At 45.0% G+C, this 15470-nt stretch overlaps 1 protein-coding gene across 9 annotated transcripts in view; it reads left to right on the top strand.

The window, feature by feature from the left end:
• Arnt2 (aryl hydrocarbon receptor nuclear translocator 2) overlaps nucleotides 1-15470 on the top strand; it is a 174377-nt gene that overhangs the window by 144149 nt on the left and 14758 nt on the right. For 5 of the 9 annotated variants that reach the window (XM_046438588.1, XM_046438559.1, XM_058577634.1 and 2 more), the window contains exons 13-17: nucleotides 4202-4274; nucleotides 5138-5264; nucleotides 9089-9188; nucleotides 12768-12906; nucleotides 13602-13767. In XM_046438588.1, the coding sequence (XP_046294544.1) occupies nucleotides 4202-4274; nucleotides 5138-5264; nucleotides 9089-9188; nucleotides 12768-12906; nucleotides 13602-13767 (605 nt within the window). The remainder of the gene's footprint in view (nucleotides 1-4201; nucleotides 4275-5137; nucleotides 5265-9088; nucleotides 9189-12767; nucleotides 12907-13601; nucleotides 13768-15470) is intronic. The other 4 variants (XM_058577623.1, XM_058577613.1, XM_058577604.1 and 1 more) reach the window with 3 other exon arrangements.

The raw sequence follows: 15470 nt of genomic DNA, 5'->3' as shown, positions 1-15470 counted from the left end.
ATCAGAATGCACCAGCACCTGTCTTCTAAACCAGAAGGTCTTCAGGGCAGAAAAGCTCATTGTGGACAGTAGAGGGCAGTGATATCCACAGCAGTGAACAGGCCAGCCCTTCTTTTAAATTTGTGAGGCTCAACCTTGCCAGCAGTAGGCAGGCTTGTTGTAGAAAAATTGTCTAATGCTCTGTGCTCAGTGGGGATATTTGCAAGCTGCTCAGTTGCATTCATTTGATAGCATACCATACCAAAGAAACTTGCTGGGACCATTTGTGTGAAACTGCTGAGAAGAAAACCTATTTAGCATCTCTGACTGTCCTGTTATATCTGTACAAAATAAAGCCAAGGAAAACACAAACCAGTCTAACATGTAGATGTGCTTCTTGGAATAGTGACTGGGTCTTAGTGTCTAGGGATCAGTACTCTTTCAGAGACTAGCTGTGGGCTGGTTCTGAGTGTGGGTCTTTGGTGTTTTTACATTTTCACACCTACTTGCTGTGCTTGCTTCTTTTCCCTCCTCTCTTCAGCAGAGTGATCCAAGGTCTTCTCTTTACATCTGCTTGGGCCAAGCCCTCTTTCCTGCCATGGCATTGTTTCATCCAAGTTGTTATAGTTTTTCATAAACACAAGTGCTTCTCATGCGCGCTTACTTGTGTGTGTGAAAAAGAGGGAGCGTGTGTTCCTAAAGCCTCACTGTGCCTGGACTAAGACTTGGGTCTCTCTGAACCTATCAACTATCACATGTATTTAGTGGTGGTTGGTACTAAGCAAAAGGTGCAGAGTAAGGGTAGGTATTAAAAAAAAAAAAGGAAGATTGCATTCCTGGTTTCTACTAAGCCGTCAGCCAGTCAGGGGCTGATACACCCAGTCATCAAGCCCCAAACCTGGGAATTGTCCTGGGTTCCTGGCTCTTATTCCCCTGCAAAAGGTAGCCTGGCATAGAATCAGAGCTCCAGGCTCTAACAGAACTCTCTCTAAGACATCTCCTCCTATACCTCTTCCACCAGTGGAAGCCTTGTCATTTTGCAGGTGACTATTGGCCCTGCTAACCAGCTCCCCTGCCTGCCCTCAGGCCCCTGTTGAGTCGACCCACAAGGCTCAGAGAGCAAGTGCTCTGAAATATACATGGGACCATGCTGCTCCCTGCCCTTCATCAAATCAATTCCAAACCCTTTAATAGGCATTCAGGTTCTTCGCAATAGGTATACAGACGGTGCTCAACCCAGGGTGGATATTAATAACCTCTCTCTGATCAGCTGAACTCTCCAAGTGCCAGATGCCTCAGCCCAATTCTGGCTATTCCCAGGGGCACAATCACATTGCCTTTCAATGCCCCCCTAATGGCTTCATGTTCACTTACATAGACTAAGTTTTTTTTTGTTTTTGTTTTTAAAAAAGAAAGAAAGAAACTGTCCAGGGAGAGTCAGAGATTATTGACAGCATCTGCCCAACTTCCTGCACCTTCCTGGCAGGAAGTTGGGCTGAATGCATTGAGTTTCTAGTCATTATCCATTGGCCCCAGCTAATGGAGGGCAGCACTCTGCTGTGGTGGGAGCCTGCCTCCCTCACATGTGCTGTGTGGTCAGTTTTCTCTCAAACAGATACGCTTTCTTCCTCTCTGGAATGTGCCAGCACACCAAGGTTTATTTTTATACCAGTACTATGAAATATCTGAGAACCCTCCTTGGGCCCCTTCTCAGGATGAGGTAGCCGGAGGTCAGCACTTCTTCCATTTGCCCTCAACTAAGGAAGTGGAAACCCAAAGCCTATGGGATGGAGATACTGATGTCTGGACCCCAGAGCCAGTAAGTTTAGGACACGGGATTCGCGAGCCTTAACTGAGACCTTACTTCTATTTCCCAGTGAAAGGAGCTTTCCCTGCTCTAGAAGTCCAGAGAGGAACAGGACTGACAGCTAACTCCTAGCCTAATACCAGGTCCCTTCCTATCACTCCTTCATGCAAATGAGAAGCATGCAGCTTTCATACAACACACACCTGCACCAGGGTACATGGTAGATCCTGGGATAAAACTGGGTCTGTGTCCCACACAGCCCTTGGCTGGATAACTGTACAGAGTGGCCCTGCCCACTCTCTAAGCCTCTGGGCTTGGGCTGAACATGGGGTAGGTGTGGTTGTTATTTTTTAAAGAAATGCTTGTGGGTTGAAAGTTGGGCTCTGGAAAAGGGGTGGAGAGCAGAAATACAGATTTCTGCCATAGAGTGGAAGGGTTCACCATTCCAATCCCACAAAAATCCCAAGGGATGCACTATTTTTCCCCACCTTTTGGTTCAATATGTTGTCTTGTATCCTGGGTGGGGGCAGCAGCCAAGACAGATGGAAGAGTTCAAGGTCCACAGCCAGCCAGATTGAGCTTGAATCCTATAGGTGGCCGTATCATAAGTGTGTCACACTGGATACATCATTTAAACTCTCTGGACCTCCATTTCTTTATCTTTGAGGTGGGAATATACAGAGATATGAAGATGTTGGCAAAGTATTGGCAGTCCATCTTACATTCAGATTTTAGAAGCCCTACAAATGAAAACATGACGGTACTCTCAAGAACTAAACTAAAAAAATTTTTAAAGTGAAACCATAAAGTAAGAATAAGGACATAAAATAATGATTTTTTCCCTATTGAGTCTTGAAAAATTTTTTGGAAATATCAATTTGTCTGGAAAATTACTTTTAATGTTCCTACTTTCTTGTGTAACAAGCATGGGCTTAGACTGCCTGATGGAAAATCACGTGTTTCTGGTTTTATCTTTATCCTTTTTTAGGACTCTCATCCCAAGTTAGGAGGCAGACCACAGGTTCTCACATGCACGTGCTCTGTGGTTTTAACCCACCACCTTCCAACCACATGCCTACACATTTCTCTCCCGCTGGGGAGACAGCTGCATGAGGGCAGAGATCTTGTGGGCTCCAGGTCATTGTTCTGTTTGTTCCTGATGCCCAGCATGGAGCTTGGCATGGATCTTTCACTTAACTCAGTAGAGTTCACTGAGTAGATGACTCATCTGGGTTTAATCCTAAACAGACGATTCACAGGGTCCTCCAGCTGGAGTTCTTTCCAATGGGAGTATTTAAAATTGAGGAGCTGGTTTCAGTGGTGCATGCTTGTAATCCCAGCGGCTCGGGAGCTTGAAGCAGAAGGATCGTGAGTTCAAAGCCAGTCTCAGCAAAAGCGAGGCACTAAGCAACTCAGTGAGACTCTGCTCTAAATAAAATAAAAATAGGACTGAGGATGTGACTCAGTGATCGAGTGCCCCTGAATTCAATCCCCGGCAACCCCCTCAAAAAGAAAATTGACAAGGACACTCATTCCATTTCATGTGTGAGCTCTGAGTTGTAGAATTTACTGTCCTTTGAAAGCAACCTAGTTTCATATTTTAAAACTTAAAGCATCCATTTATTCTTATCAATTTTTCCCTTGCCCAAATGGAGCAACTTGCACTATAGCAACTTAGATCCAGAAGTGTGGGCTCAGACGCTTGTTCTGCTTTATCAGAATCACTTCTAGTCAGCCAATTGAGCTTGACAACCACCTAACTTCTTCCAACTTTAACTTCTTAATTTTTATATATAGTTAAAGTACAGTATAAAAATTTAGTATGAGGATTAAATGAGATGATATAAACTTCTACTACGTTGTAGGTAAGCATTATCTAAAGCCAGCTTTTTTAATCATCTTTAAACTCAACTGAATTTTTTAATTTAGCCTTTTAAAAAAAATCTGTTTTTTTATTGTGTTATCTTTTTACCCTGCATAAAATGAAGTCATACATCAAAACTTATTTCTTAAATAGTTCAGTGTGGCAATCTAAATTTGAAATATAGGGCTCAGAATCTTGATTTGGGAAATTAAAAGTAAAATAGCTAGGCATGATAGCACATGCCTCTAACCCCAGTGACTTGAGAGGCTAAGGTAGGAAATTTGCAAGTTTGGGGCCATCCTGGGCAACTGAGGGAAACCCTGTCTCAAAATAAAAAGTAAAAAGGGCTGAGGATGTGGCTCAGTGGCAAAGCACTTCTGGGTTCAATGCCCAGTACCAAAAAATAAAATAAAAAATAATATAAAATAATTTTTTAAAAAAGGAAGATACGTTGTTGTCACCCTCTATGACTTTGGGGAATGGGAAAGTTCTGGTGTAAGCCTGTCACCACCTCTATATTCTTCACAGCACTCTGACTTTTTGTTTTACAGGCAACTTCAGCAGCAGCAGGCAGAATTGGAAGTGCATCAGAGAGACGGGTTGTCATCATATGACTTATCTCAGGTGAGTTTCTGGGAAATCCTTTCCCATTTGGAAGTGTCTCTAACCCAATGGATGGGGGACTAAATTCAGCCTTTAGCTTGAGCCCCTCCACCCAAAGAGTCTCTTGTCCCATCCACCCTCTACAGTGCAAAGAGCATCTTGGTCCCCTGGGAATCTGTTGTGACTTTTCTGTGCAGAAGTGAGCCATGAAACGCCTAAAACTTGTGAAGACCAGGGGAAGAACTAACAGCCATGGTCAACCAGCATTGAGAATTTCACAGGGCTGATGGACATTTCAAAAGGCCATATAGAAACTCTAGTACTCACATACTCAGAAGCCACCAGAAGCAGGTTCTGAACTCCTTTGGCCCTCTGGCTTCCTGGCCATCTCTCCTGCCTTTGGTCCTATGTCCCTTTCTCCTTGATGTGCCTTGTCCTATCACACTCTTTCTCCCAACATACCTAAATGGTCTTTCTCCTTTTCTTCTCCCATCTCCTCAGTGCCCCCTTCTCCTTTTTTCTTCTTCTGCTCCCTTCTTCTGATAGCTGGACATACATAGAACTGGCCTGTGTCAGTATTTGACCTCTTCCCTAAGTTACTTTACGTTCCCTTTTCCTGATATGTGGAGTAAGTTGATTCCTTTCCATTTATCTCTAAGAAAGTAGTCAGTGTGATTCTGGTGTACTTTCTGTGACCCCTAGTTCACAATCCCCCCCACCCCCAACCCCATTGTCCTTGACCTTTCCCCACCCTGTGAGAATGGTCAAACCTGAAATGCCAGTGATTTCAAGGGGAGGCAGGGCTCTGCTGCAGGAGAGCTGGTGACTCCTGCAACGCAGTCTGTGCCTCACACATGGGTTGCCATTGTGCTTTAATGTGCCAGCAGGTCCCTGTCCCCAACCTATCTGCTGGTGTTCACGAGGCTGGGAAGACTGTAGAAAAGGCAGATGCAATCTTCTCCCAAGAAAGAGACCCACGGTTTGCTGAGATGTTTGCAGGAATCAGTGCATGTAAGTTTCTAGATGGCACTAAGTTGTGAGGATATGGGATTTACAGTTGCTTTCAGCCCATGTGGAGACAGCAACCCTGAGGGAGAAGAGGTCAGGGAAAGTGAATTTTGAGTGACTGCTGCAGGGTACCAAAAGAACTCAACATACAGGAGTTGGAATGGATTCTCCATATTCCTGGCCTTGCCTTTTACTTACTGGTTTTCTGCAGCAACCAGCCTGGGGTACTGGAATTTCATCTTTAAAATTTAAACGGTTAGCTGGGTATGGTGGTACACACCTATAATCCCAGAGACTCGGGAGACTGAGGGAGGAGGATCACAAGTCCGAGGCTAGCCTTAGCAACATAGCAAGACCCTGTCTCAAAATAAAATGTAGAACAAAAAGTTTGGGGATGTAGCTCAGTGGTCGAGTGCCCCTGGGTTCAATCCCCAGTACACACACACACACACACACATAAAAAAAAGAAAAGAAAAATAAATTAAATTGAAGGGGTTAAGATGAATGAAATCTATTAATTCATTGTGCAGTTTAATTTTGTTATCAAGTCGGAGACATGCCCCCATAAAAACTACGATTTAATTCATAACATATGATGGCCCACATTTAAAATAAAAACATACAAAAATTAAGAAAAATAAAAGTGATCCACTCTCCTACCTTGTGAATATTATCATTTTAACTTTCTAAACTAAAGTAAGTCCTTCTGTCTTTTCCTACACATGTATATTCTTTATATACACAACACTGGACTTGTCCTGTTGAATGGCTTGCTTTTTTCTACATGACAATTTGTTATGAATTTATTTCCAGATCATTAAACAAACTAAAGCACTTTTATTGCCAGCATGGAATTCTATTACATGGATGGCCATAATTCACTTGGCGGATCCTCTCTGGCCATCATGAAGTAGTCTACCTATGTCAGTGTCGCTGTTGCAACAATGCAGTTCTGGTGGAAGGTGGCATGTAGAGCCCATATGATTAGCTGCCTTGCTTTCCCACTTGTGTCTCCTCTGAGATTAGCAAAATACAAAATTTGAAAAGGTCTTGCTGGTTCCAAATTCCAGAAAAGAAGAGACTGCAAGACACAGTGTAGTCAGTATCAAAGGGAGAAAGCCTTTGGGCTCCTGAAAAGGAAGCATGGGAGATGCTGTCAGGGAAGGAATTTCAGTATGGTTCCAGGAGAACTAATGAGTGGAAGATAGGCAGATCAAGAGTAGGACAGACAGACATCTAAGAGCTGAAAGGGAGTTACCTTGGTCCACCTAATGTAGCAAATACTGGAAGAGCAAAGCCTTCATTCCCACAAGACTAACCCAAAGTTTCAGGAAGCAAAGACAGTGCCAGAACTCACTCCGAGGACAATAGGTGCCAATTTAACACAAGGTCCAGTTGCCAAAGCACAACAAAAAACAGACCCTTAGCAACCAGGGAAGCTCCCTGCTGGTGGTTTCCCTGGCCACTCAAATGTGCCTACAGACCATTTCATCCAGCAAGAGGAGACAAGAGTGCACCTAGTAGGTCTTTCCTCCTCTCCAGTAAGCCCAGAATACCTAATCAAAGGCCCACAGCATCTCTGAGAAATCCATTTGGATTTTTAATCTTATGCAGACATAGACGTCTTCCCATAACAGTGTCAAAACAGAAAGGGGATGGGGGAAGGGGGAGATAGTCAAGAAAAAAGAAGGGCCAATGCAGAAATCAGAGCAGATGTTCTCCTTTGGCAATTAGTTTTTATGAGAAAAAGGAGAAAATTCAGAAAATCTTCGGCTTCTGTTCTCTGGGGAACTAGAGAGGACATTATTGCATATGAGAATGTGTCATCTGAGGTGGGGAAGGGACATTTAACAAAGTCAGGACAAAGCAGATAGCCAAGTCAGGGACTTTGAAATATGAATGTCCCCAAATGCAATGCTTGCATCTTCCCACTGCAGGCACTCCACAAATACCAAACTAAAAATGTTAAAAGACTCTAAGACCTAGACATAGTCTTTTGTGTTATGTTTTTAAGCTTGAAGAATAAAGAAAAATTCCTGCAGACATTCAGAGAGGAAAAAAAATTACCTAAGAGGGAAATCTTCAGTTAGATTTCTCCAAGTTAACTAAATGTCAGAACTCTGGGTTTAGGGGATATCTAGAGAATTCACAGGGAAAATGTGCAACCCCATTTTTTTTTCCACCAGCCATACTGCTTTCATGTACAGAATGACATCTTCAAGCATTCACTGTCTATTTACACTTTCTGAAAAAATTACTTGCAAAAAATAGTGCTTATTTCTGAAACGGATCAAAATATAAAACACAGGAATGGAAGTAATAGGATGGAACAGCAATGGTGAAATAGAAATAGAATTGTTAATGCCTAGAATCAACATATAAATTGTTAACCACTATGAAAGATAAACAGTAAAAACCAGAATCTCAAAACAGTTCTACAAAGATCCAGGCATCTTTTGGACTATGGGTTGTGAACAGATAAAAAAAAAATTTTCAGCAGTAGGTATTATTTTATTTGTTAACATTTATGAAGAAAGAACTTCAAGTATATTTAAACATATTACTAATGGACATTTAAAAAAAAAAGGAAGGCAGGCAGGAAAGGAAGAAGGAAAGACATTTTATTTCCAAGGAAATTTTGAGCAAATCAGGAATCTCTCAGAAGAAAAATAAAGTGAGGTAAGCAAGAAAGTTATTGATGGTAAGGATTATAAGAATGAGCAATGACATAATCGACATTCCCAGAACTCCTGATTAGTTACTCCTAATATTCTATCAAAATACAACATAATCAAAATAGAATGAAATGAACTGTTGGGCCTGAAAGAACAGATGGTAGAGATGCTCTGGAAACCCAAAAAAGTAGTAGAGTGGTCACTGTCACCAGAGGACGCAGACTTCAGGGCATCCCCAGGGGAAAATAGACTTATTTGGCACAGAAGATGTGACCTGAAATGAGAGATATAAATATCATGAACTTTGAGAGGAAAACCATACTCCAGCCTGGGCCCGAGTATTTACAGTCCTATGAGGAGCACAGTATCTCCAGAGAGCTTGGTGAAAGGCCAGGGAACACAGGTCCACACTGCCCCTGGAGAGACAGTCTGAAGTCCACTGCATCACTGGGGTTGGGGGTTCTGGGGGGCAGTTGAGGGATCACTGGGCTGGAATTCAAGCCCTGGGTCCTTCCTTGCTTTCTCGTGACAGCAGCACCTCAGTTTTCTCATCTGTAACAAATGATAGCAAACATTTAGATGCTACTGGGCACTGTTCTGAGCACCTTGCTTACATTAACCCATTTGATTTCCTACCGCAGCTCTATAAGTAAGACACTGTTTATCACCTTATTTCCAGTGGGGAAACTGAGGCAGGGGAAGGTTAAACATGTCCAAGGTGACACCTCAGATACATAAGACAGAGCTGGGATCCAAGGCCAGGGGCTGAGTGTAAGAATGGATCTCTTCCCCATTACCCTATGCTTCCTCACCCATTAGATGAATAATTATGGTTCCTACCATCAGGGCTGGAAGGATTGGATACAATAATGAAGCACTTTCATTCATTCTTTTAATCTTCCCCACTCTCGAATAGGACCTTGCCTTCAGGTGGCTTGTAACCACCCTGAGTCAGGGAACAACAGCCAGATGCTCCCTCATGCCAGGGAGGCCCCAGGAGAGGTGAGATGTGGAGGTAAAGGCAAAGGAGTCTGCCCCAGTGTGTGCCTCCTACTCTTCCATGCCCACCCCTGCACCTGTTCTGGGGCAGCCTCCCCAGTGGTCTGCAGGGCAGGGAACGCTCACATGTGACTCCTGTTTTGGTTTTCCTAGCGGAGAAGAAGATGATGAATTCAGCCTCTGCAGCAGGAACCCAGCAGATCTACTCTCAAGGAAGCCCATTCCCTCCTGGACACTCGGGGAAAGCCTTCAGGTAGTAGATGTAGTGGGGAGGGGTGGGACTAGTCCTCCCCTCAGGAAAGCCCTGTGTCTCAAAGCTCAGCTTCGTGTGCTGCAAACATTGAGTTAGTGGCTCCTGTTCCACATCTCGGAGGCAAGCTGAGGATTATGGTGTCACTGGCTCAGCTCCATGAGCCCTCTATTAGTTGCCCTAGATGCTTGATGTTAGCTATTCATTCTCAGATGGGAAGGGTACCAGCTACTGTCAGCAGTTCCTGGTGGGGAGACGAGAGTGAGTTGATCCCTAGCCAAGATTTAGGTGGGGAAAAGCTGGATCCAGACAGCTGACAAGGGACAAGGAAGCTGCCTCTTCCCTGGTTCCCAGAGGCCATGACCAAGTCCAAGGATAACAGAACACAACCCATCAAGTCTAGACCTCACCCTAAAGGAACACAAGGGTAAAGCAGGGTGCCTGGCCTCCCCAAGATATGGTCCTTTGTATCCAGACATCTTGTAGATCATTGAAGAAGCTCCAACATCATTACTGAAGGCAATACCTGACTCCAATTTCTGCTGAAGGAACAGGAGCATAAACTGGGGAGAGCAGGTCAGATGAAAAACTGGTGGCTCTCAGAGATAGGGTCTCTCACCTGTATACCAGACCCCCCAAGTTCACAACATTCCATGCCCAGCAGATAGCATAGCCTCTGGTAAAGTTGGACAGAGCCTTAGCAGAGCTTCTAGGTGTAGGCAGGAACCTGGATTAGGCAGGTGGACCTAATGCCCAGGAGGGAGGCCCTGCCAAGAATGAGGTGAATGGGTGACTCTGCAGCTGTGCCCTGGATTAACAGAGGTTGGAATGGCTTTAGCTGATCCCACTGGTGGACCTCACTGAAGAGCAGCTGCTCTGAGGCTCTGGGGAATTCTGGCAGCTATCCTGTGGTCTGGGGACAGTAGAACAAGAGGGCTTTGTTGAGCAGTGGTCAGACAACTCTCATTACTCAGCCTATCTACACACATGAACTGATGGCAGCCTGTACAGCCCTGCCAGACCCTCACGTTTATTTGCTCCTTGTCCTCCAAACTGGACAAAGGGGAGCAGGGAAGAAGCATCAGCAGGAGGCAAGAAGAAGACAAGGAAGAGAAGGCCTGGCTGGCTCTGAAACAAAAGTGAAGTTCTGTCTCCTTTTGTGGAAACAGTGCACAGGCACAAAGAATATGCTCAGCAAAGCCTAGAAGGCAGGGGTGACTGGGGGAGACTTCATGTGCAGGGAAGCCAATGTGAGGCTACAGAGTCTCAGAGTAGCATGCTAAGGAATTGGGATTTTATTGTTGATGGATTTTAGAAGAGTGATAAGATAATGTAGCCTTGGAGGCAGTGTGGATCAGAGTAAAGAAGTGAAGCCAAAGAGAGGCACTCAGGACAGACAGTTCAGTTCATCATTATTTAGTTGTCATAGAAATAAAAGATGCACTGATGAGAGTGACAGAGAAGAGGCAGGCTTGTAGCTGGCTATGTGGGGAGGGGTCCAGGGAGCACCCCAGCACCTGGGCAGAGCCCAGCATGGGAAGCAGCTGCTCAGTACTAGTCTGTGAAATGCATCTGTGAGGGCTAATGCCTGCAGAATGGGTAGAATTTCCTATCATTCTAAACAACCTAAGCTGTTTGAGGATGGAGAAGGGTATAGGATAAAGGATTCTAAATCCTCCACAGTCATAGGAAGCCTTAAACCCCTAGTAGAGAGCCATTACTGACATCCCTAAGTATGTCTTCACCCAGAGTTCTTCCCACAAGCCTTGACCTGTCTGGGCCCAGGCAGGCAGCCCAGAGGCCCTGGGGAGGGCTGGACAGCACTTTACCCCAAGAAGCTCATCTCTTCTGGCCAGGGCATCTTTCCTAGGGCACTGAGGGCTTAGCAGGTAACAGAGAGACTTCTGTAAAGAACAGTGATCAGAAAATAGTCTATAAAGTCATACATTCATCAGGAAGGAGATCAGGCAGGGAGCCCTTGTGTGAAATTAAACTTCATGCAGGAGGCTGGAAATGGCATCTTCTTTTACATTAATAACTAAACTTGCTTTGTGATTTTTAAGAAGGACCAGCTAGCATAGAAAAAAAAATGGATGGCATTGGAGAAGATAATGCTAAGTGAAGTTAGCCAATCCCCCCCCAAAAAAAAAAAAATGCCGAATGTTTTCTCTGATATAAGGAGGCTGACTCATAGTAGGGTAGGGAGGGGGAGCATGGGAGGAATAGATGAATTCTAGATAGAGCAGAGGAGTGGGAGGGGAAGGGAGGGAGCAGGGGATTAGCAAGGATGGTGGAATGTGATAGACATCATTATCCAAAGTACATGTATGAAGCCATGAATTGATGTCAACATACTTTATATACAACCAGAGATATGAAAAATTGTGCTATATATGTGTAATAAGAATTGTAATGCATTCCACTGTCCTTTATTTTTTTTAAATCAATAAAAAATAAATAAAATCAGAAAAACAAGAATATACTTAGTGAAATGGTACCCAATCTTATCAATGATCTATAACCTACCTCTTTTAAAATTTAGCTGAAAACCTGCATCTGCCAAGAGCCTTCTGGGATTGGGCCCAGCCACCCTACTCAAGTTTATTCTTAGGCATCCAAGGACCTTACTGTACACCGAGTTCATCCCTAGGAGGCAGGAGGAAAGGCCTGAAACAAAAGGCTTCTCCCAGCCTTTCTATCTTTTTTTATCAGATCTCACATGGGGGCTGATTCCAAATACTTGCCCAGCCAGCCAGGAGAGCCAGGGGTGTTTCTGTCACCCAGAGTAGATACCAGTGGTAATGACAACCTGGTAAATGGGTGGAGATCCCGGGGTGATGCTGCCATCTTTTTGCTTTGTCCTGACTGTAGCAAATCCCATCTCAGAATACAAATCTATCTTTAATGAACTTATCACATAATTGGCATAGCTGGGAAAAATCTCCTGGAACAAGTACCTAGCAGCACAGACAGTATATGCCTAGGAGTGGGGACAGTGTCTGGGACTGAACCTGCAAAAGGCATTCAAAGAGCACTGAGCACTGTCATGCACATAGCAGGTACCTAATAAAGACCTACCGAGTTAAACTGAAGGCAGAAGAGGTAAACAAACAGCCAGGCACTTGCAGAAGCAGGATTGAGTCCCATCCAGCAGCTTTCCATTGATGGGCTTGTTTTTCTGCCTGAAACTAAGTGACAGCCTGAAGCCTATTTCCTGAGTCCTTAAACCTTCCAGCGACCCCAAAGGGACAAATTAACCAAAGCACAAAGAGCATGTTAGCACTGAGACTGACTTGTATTCTGAGATACTTTATCTTCTTGGGAATCATATCATCTGTTGAAAGCAATAAATGCATAGAAGGGATGAGCAGAGGAGAGAGATGCAGGATCCTGTGGGAGGAGGAGAAGGCTGAAAATACAAGACTAGACATAGCAGGTCTGCTCAGGGAGTACCAGAGGAAGCTATTCCTAGTGTCACTGGAGGGTGAGCATAGGAAGAAGGGCCAGCATGGCAAGGTGGGCACACAGGCTCATGCAAAATAGGGCAGTCCCTCAGGATAAACACATTCTCTTCTTTTCTAGCTCTTCAGTGGTTCATGTACCTGGAGTGAATGATATTCAGTCCTCCTCCTCAACGGGCCAGAACATGTCCCAGATTTCCCGGCAGCTAAACCAGAGTCAGGTGGCATGGACAGGGAGTCGTCCACCCTTTCCGGGACAGGTATGTGCATCTGTAAAGGCATTGTCTCAGGTGTCCATTGTGGCAGACCACCCACCATGTGCTTCCTGTGAATCCCAGTTGTGAGGATGGGTGGTACTCTCAGATGGATCCAACTACCCTGCAGTGTTTAGCTACTCAGGAGCACCCACCCTCATCAGGGCACTTTGAAAGCTAGGTTCCCAAACCCTTTCAAAGGCTGTCTGACCCAGCAGCCTTTCTCCTTACAGTCTTGCCCTGAGGGAATCAGGCAGGAACAGGTCAGGTACTCATCAAGAATGAGCCTCTCAAAAAAATAAAAATTAAAAAAAAATAAAGAGCTTCTCATCACTCTGGATCTCTGTTGGGTCCTGCATCAGGAAGATCTGTAAACACAACAGGTGCTATGCCTGGCTCCCTAGCAGTCACTGCTAGAATGGATGTTGAATGGGCAAGCAAGCTCTTGGTATCCACAATGCTAAGACGCCCTCAAGCAGAAGTGAGAGGACCCTGATCATTGTAGCCTGGGGGGTACAATGAGTCTGACATCAATCAGACTCTCCTCAAAGATCTCACATGGGGGCTGATACCAAACACTTGCCCAGCCCGCCAGGAGTGTTTCTGTCACCCAGAGCAGATGCCAGTGGCAATGACAACCTGGGCAATGGGTGGGGGTCCCGGGGTGATACTGCCATTTTTTTGCTTTGTCCTGACTGTAGCAAATCCCATCTCAGTCCAGCAAGACCCAGTCATCTCCCTTCGGGATTGGAACAAGCCACACCTACCCGGCAGACCCCTCTTCCTACAGTCCTCTCTCCAGTCCAGCTACCTCCTCACCCAGCGGGAATGCCTACTCCAGTCTTGCCAACAGGACTCCAGGGTTCGGTAGGTGGGGAATGAGGGAAAGAATTCCTAGCAGAGTCAGCAGAAATGCTTTCTGAACATACTGAATTTGAATAGCTGGGCCCCAAGTTCCCAGAATACTTGGGACAAGGTCCAGAGGTCTCCAAGTGCCTTCCTCTCTCAGGCTGTAAAGAGGAGGCCCAGGGTGCTCCTGAGACACCTGGTGCTTAAACCTTGACTTTAAGACTTGACTTTAAGACTTGATAAAGTTTCTATGCACTCATGCTATCTAATGCTGTTTTGATCCTTTATGGCCCTTGGCAAGGACTTTCAGGTCCACCAAGTCTTATTTCAAAAGACTAGAGAATATGGGGATCATCAATTATGTCAATAACACTGTAAAGTTCTCCCTATTTTTAATATCATGAAAGGAATCCTGACTCATTAGAAGACCATCTTTCTCAACTTTGTTAACAAAGAGTTCTGGGACCTACTGTCTCAGGAGCCCTGCCTGTTTTTCACTCTGTATATTGACAAAGCCCCTGGGGCCTCTCTCACCACTGGGACTCCATTTCACCAGAGGGTCCTGGTAAGAAGCCCAAGCTGCTACTACCTCATCACAGTGCTGTCATTGCATGACATTGAACAATAAGGTGCACAGGGCTTTTCTCTGCAGAACACATCATTCTCAGATGAACATGAAGCTCAGCCCAAACATTCAAATTTCCATTTGCCAAATCACAGGCTTCTCTTTAAGCAGCTTATCTGACAGCCTTAGGAAAAATGCTATGCAGCGACCCTGGTCATAATATAAAGTTGCCACCTACTCCCCATTCCCTTTACCTCCTGCCCCACTCAGCCCATAGTCCTGGGAACTGCATCTATTGACACCTGCCTGTTATCTCCCTGGAATCAACTGTCCCTCCAACATCAGTCCCATTTACTTTGGCATGTTCACATTCTCAACCATTGTGTGTTATTAAATGGCACTAGGTTTAGAAGCACAGTGTCTCTTCAGAAAGGAGCAACCTCTGCCAGGTGCATTCAGGTTAGCAGCCCTTAGCTTAGTACCCATTCTAAGGCAGAGGTCTCTAGTAGCCAGGAGAGTACCCACCTCCCCTGCTGTAACATGCGAAAACATCCTGTACAGCGGAGTCTGTGGAGAGATCCCTTTGCCCCCTCCTAAAGGTGGGCCTTTGCAGACTCAAAGCACGATAGGTATCTAGACATTCCTGGAAGCAAGAGGGACCTTCTACTTTGACTTATTCTGATTTATACCTTTGTGAGCACCAGGCCCTGTATGTCCTACATGGCCCTGGCAGCTACCAAATAGAAGGGTTGACCAGTGTGTCTCATAATGTTAGGAGAGTCTCCAGAGGAGACTGAGCATCCATCCCTGGGAATGCCTTAGAGCATCTCATTGTGACCCTAACAAGACAGGTGGAAAGGCCACTTCCCTGCCCCAGTAGTCCATGCCTTTAGCTCTGTGCATCTGTCCAGTATCCACCAAGCAACCACCGGGGCCAGAAGTGTAAATGGAAATGAGACACAGGAAAGACAAAGCCCTACGTAGACATCACTGCCCACCTCTGATGCCAAGAATAGGATCATACATGGGACTTTAGACCCAGCAGCCATTTCTACAGCAGCCTCAGTGCTGTCTCACTCTCTAATGGTAATGATTATGACAGCAGGTAATCATTATTGGATGGTTACTATAAGCCAGACAGTAAAGGCTATATTAG

Source organism: Marmota monax, unplaced genomic scaffold (assembly GCF_021218885.2).
Source record: "Marmota monax isolate L192 unplaced genomic scaffold, Marmota_monax_Labrador192_F-V1.1 WCK01_AAM20220418_F8-fsc00005, whole genome shotgun sequence".
NCBI lineage: Eukaryota > Metazoa > Chordata > Mammalia > Rodentia > Sciuridae > Marmota > Marmota monax.
This window is presented reverse-complemented; position numbering and strand designations above follow the sequence as displayed.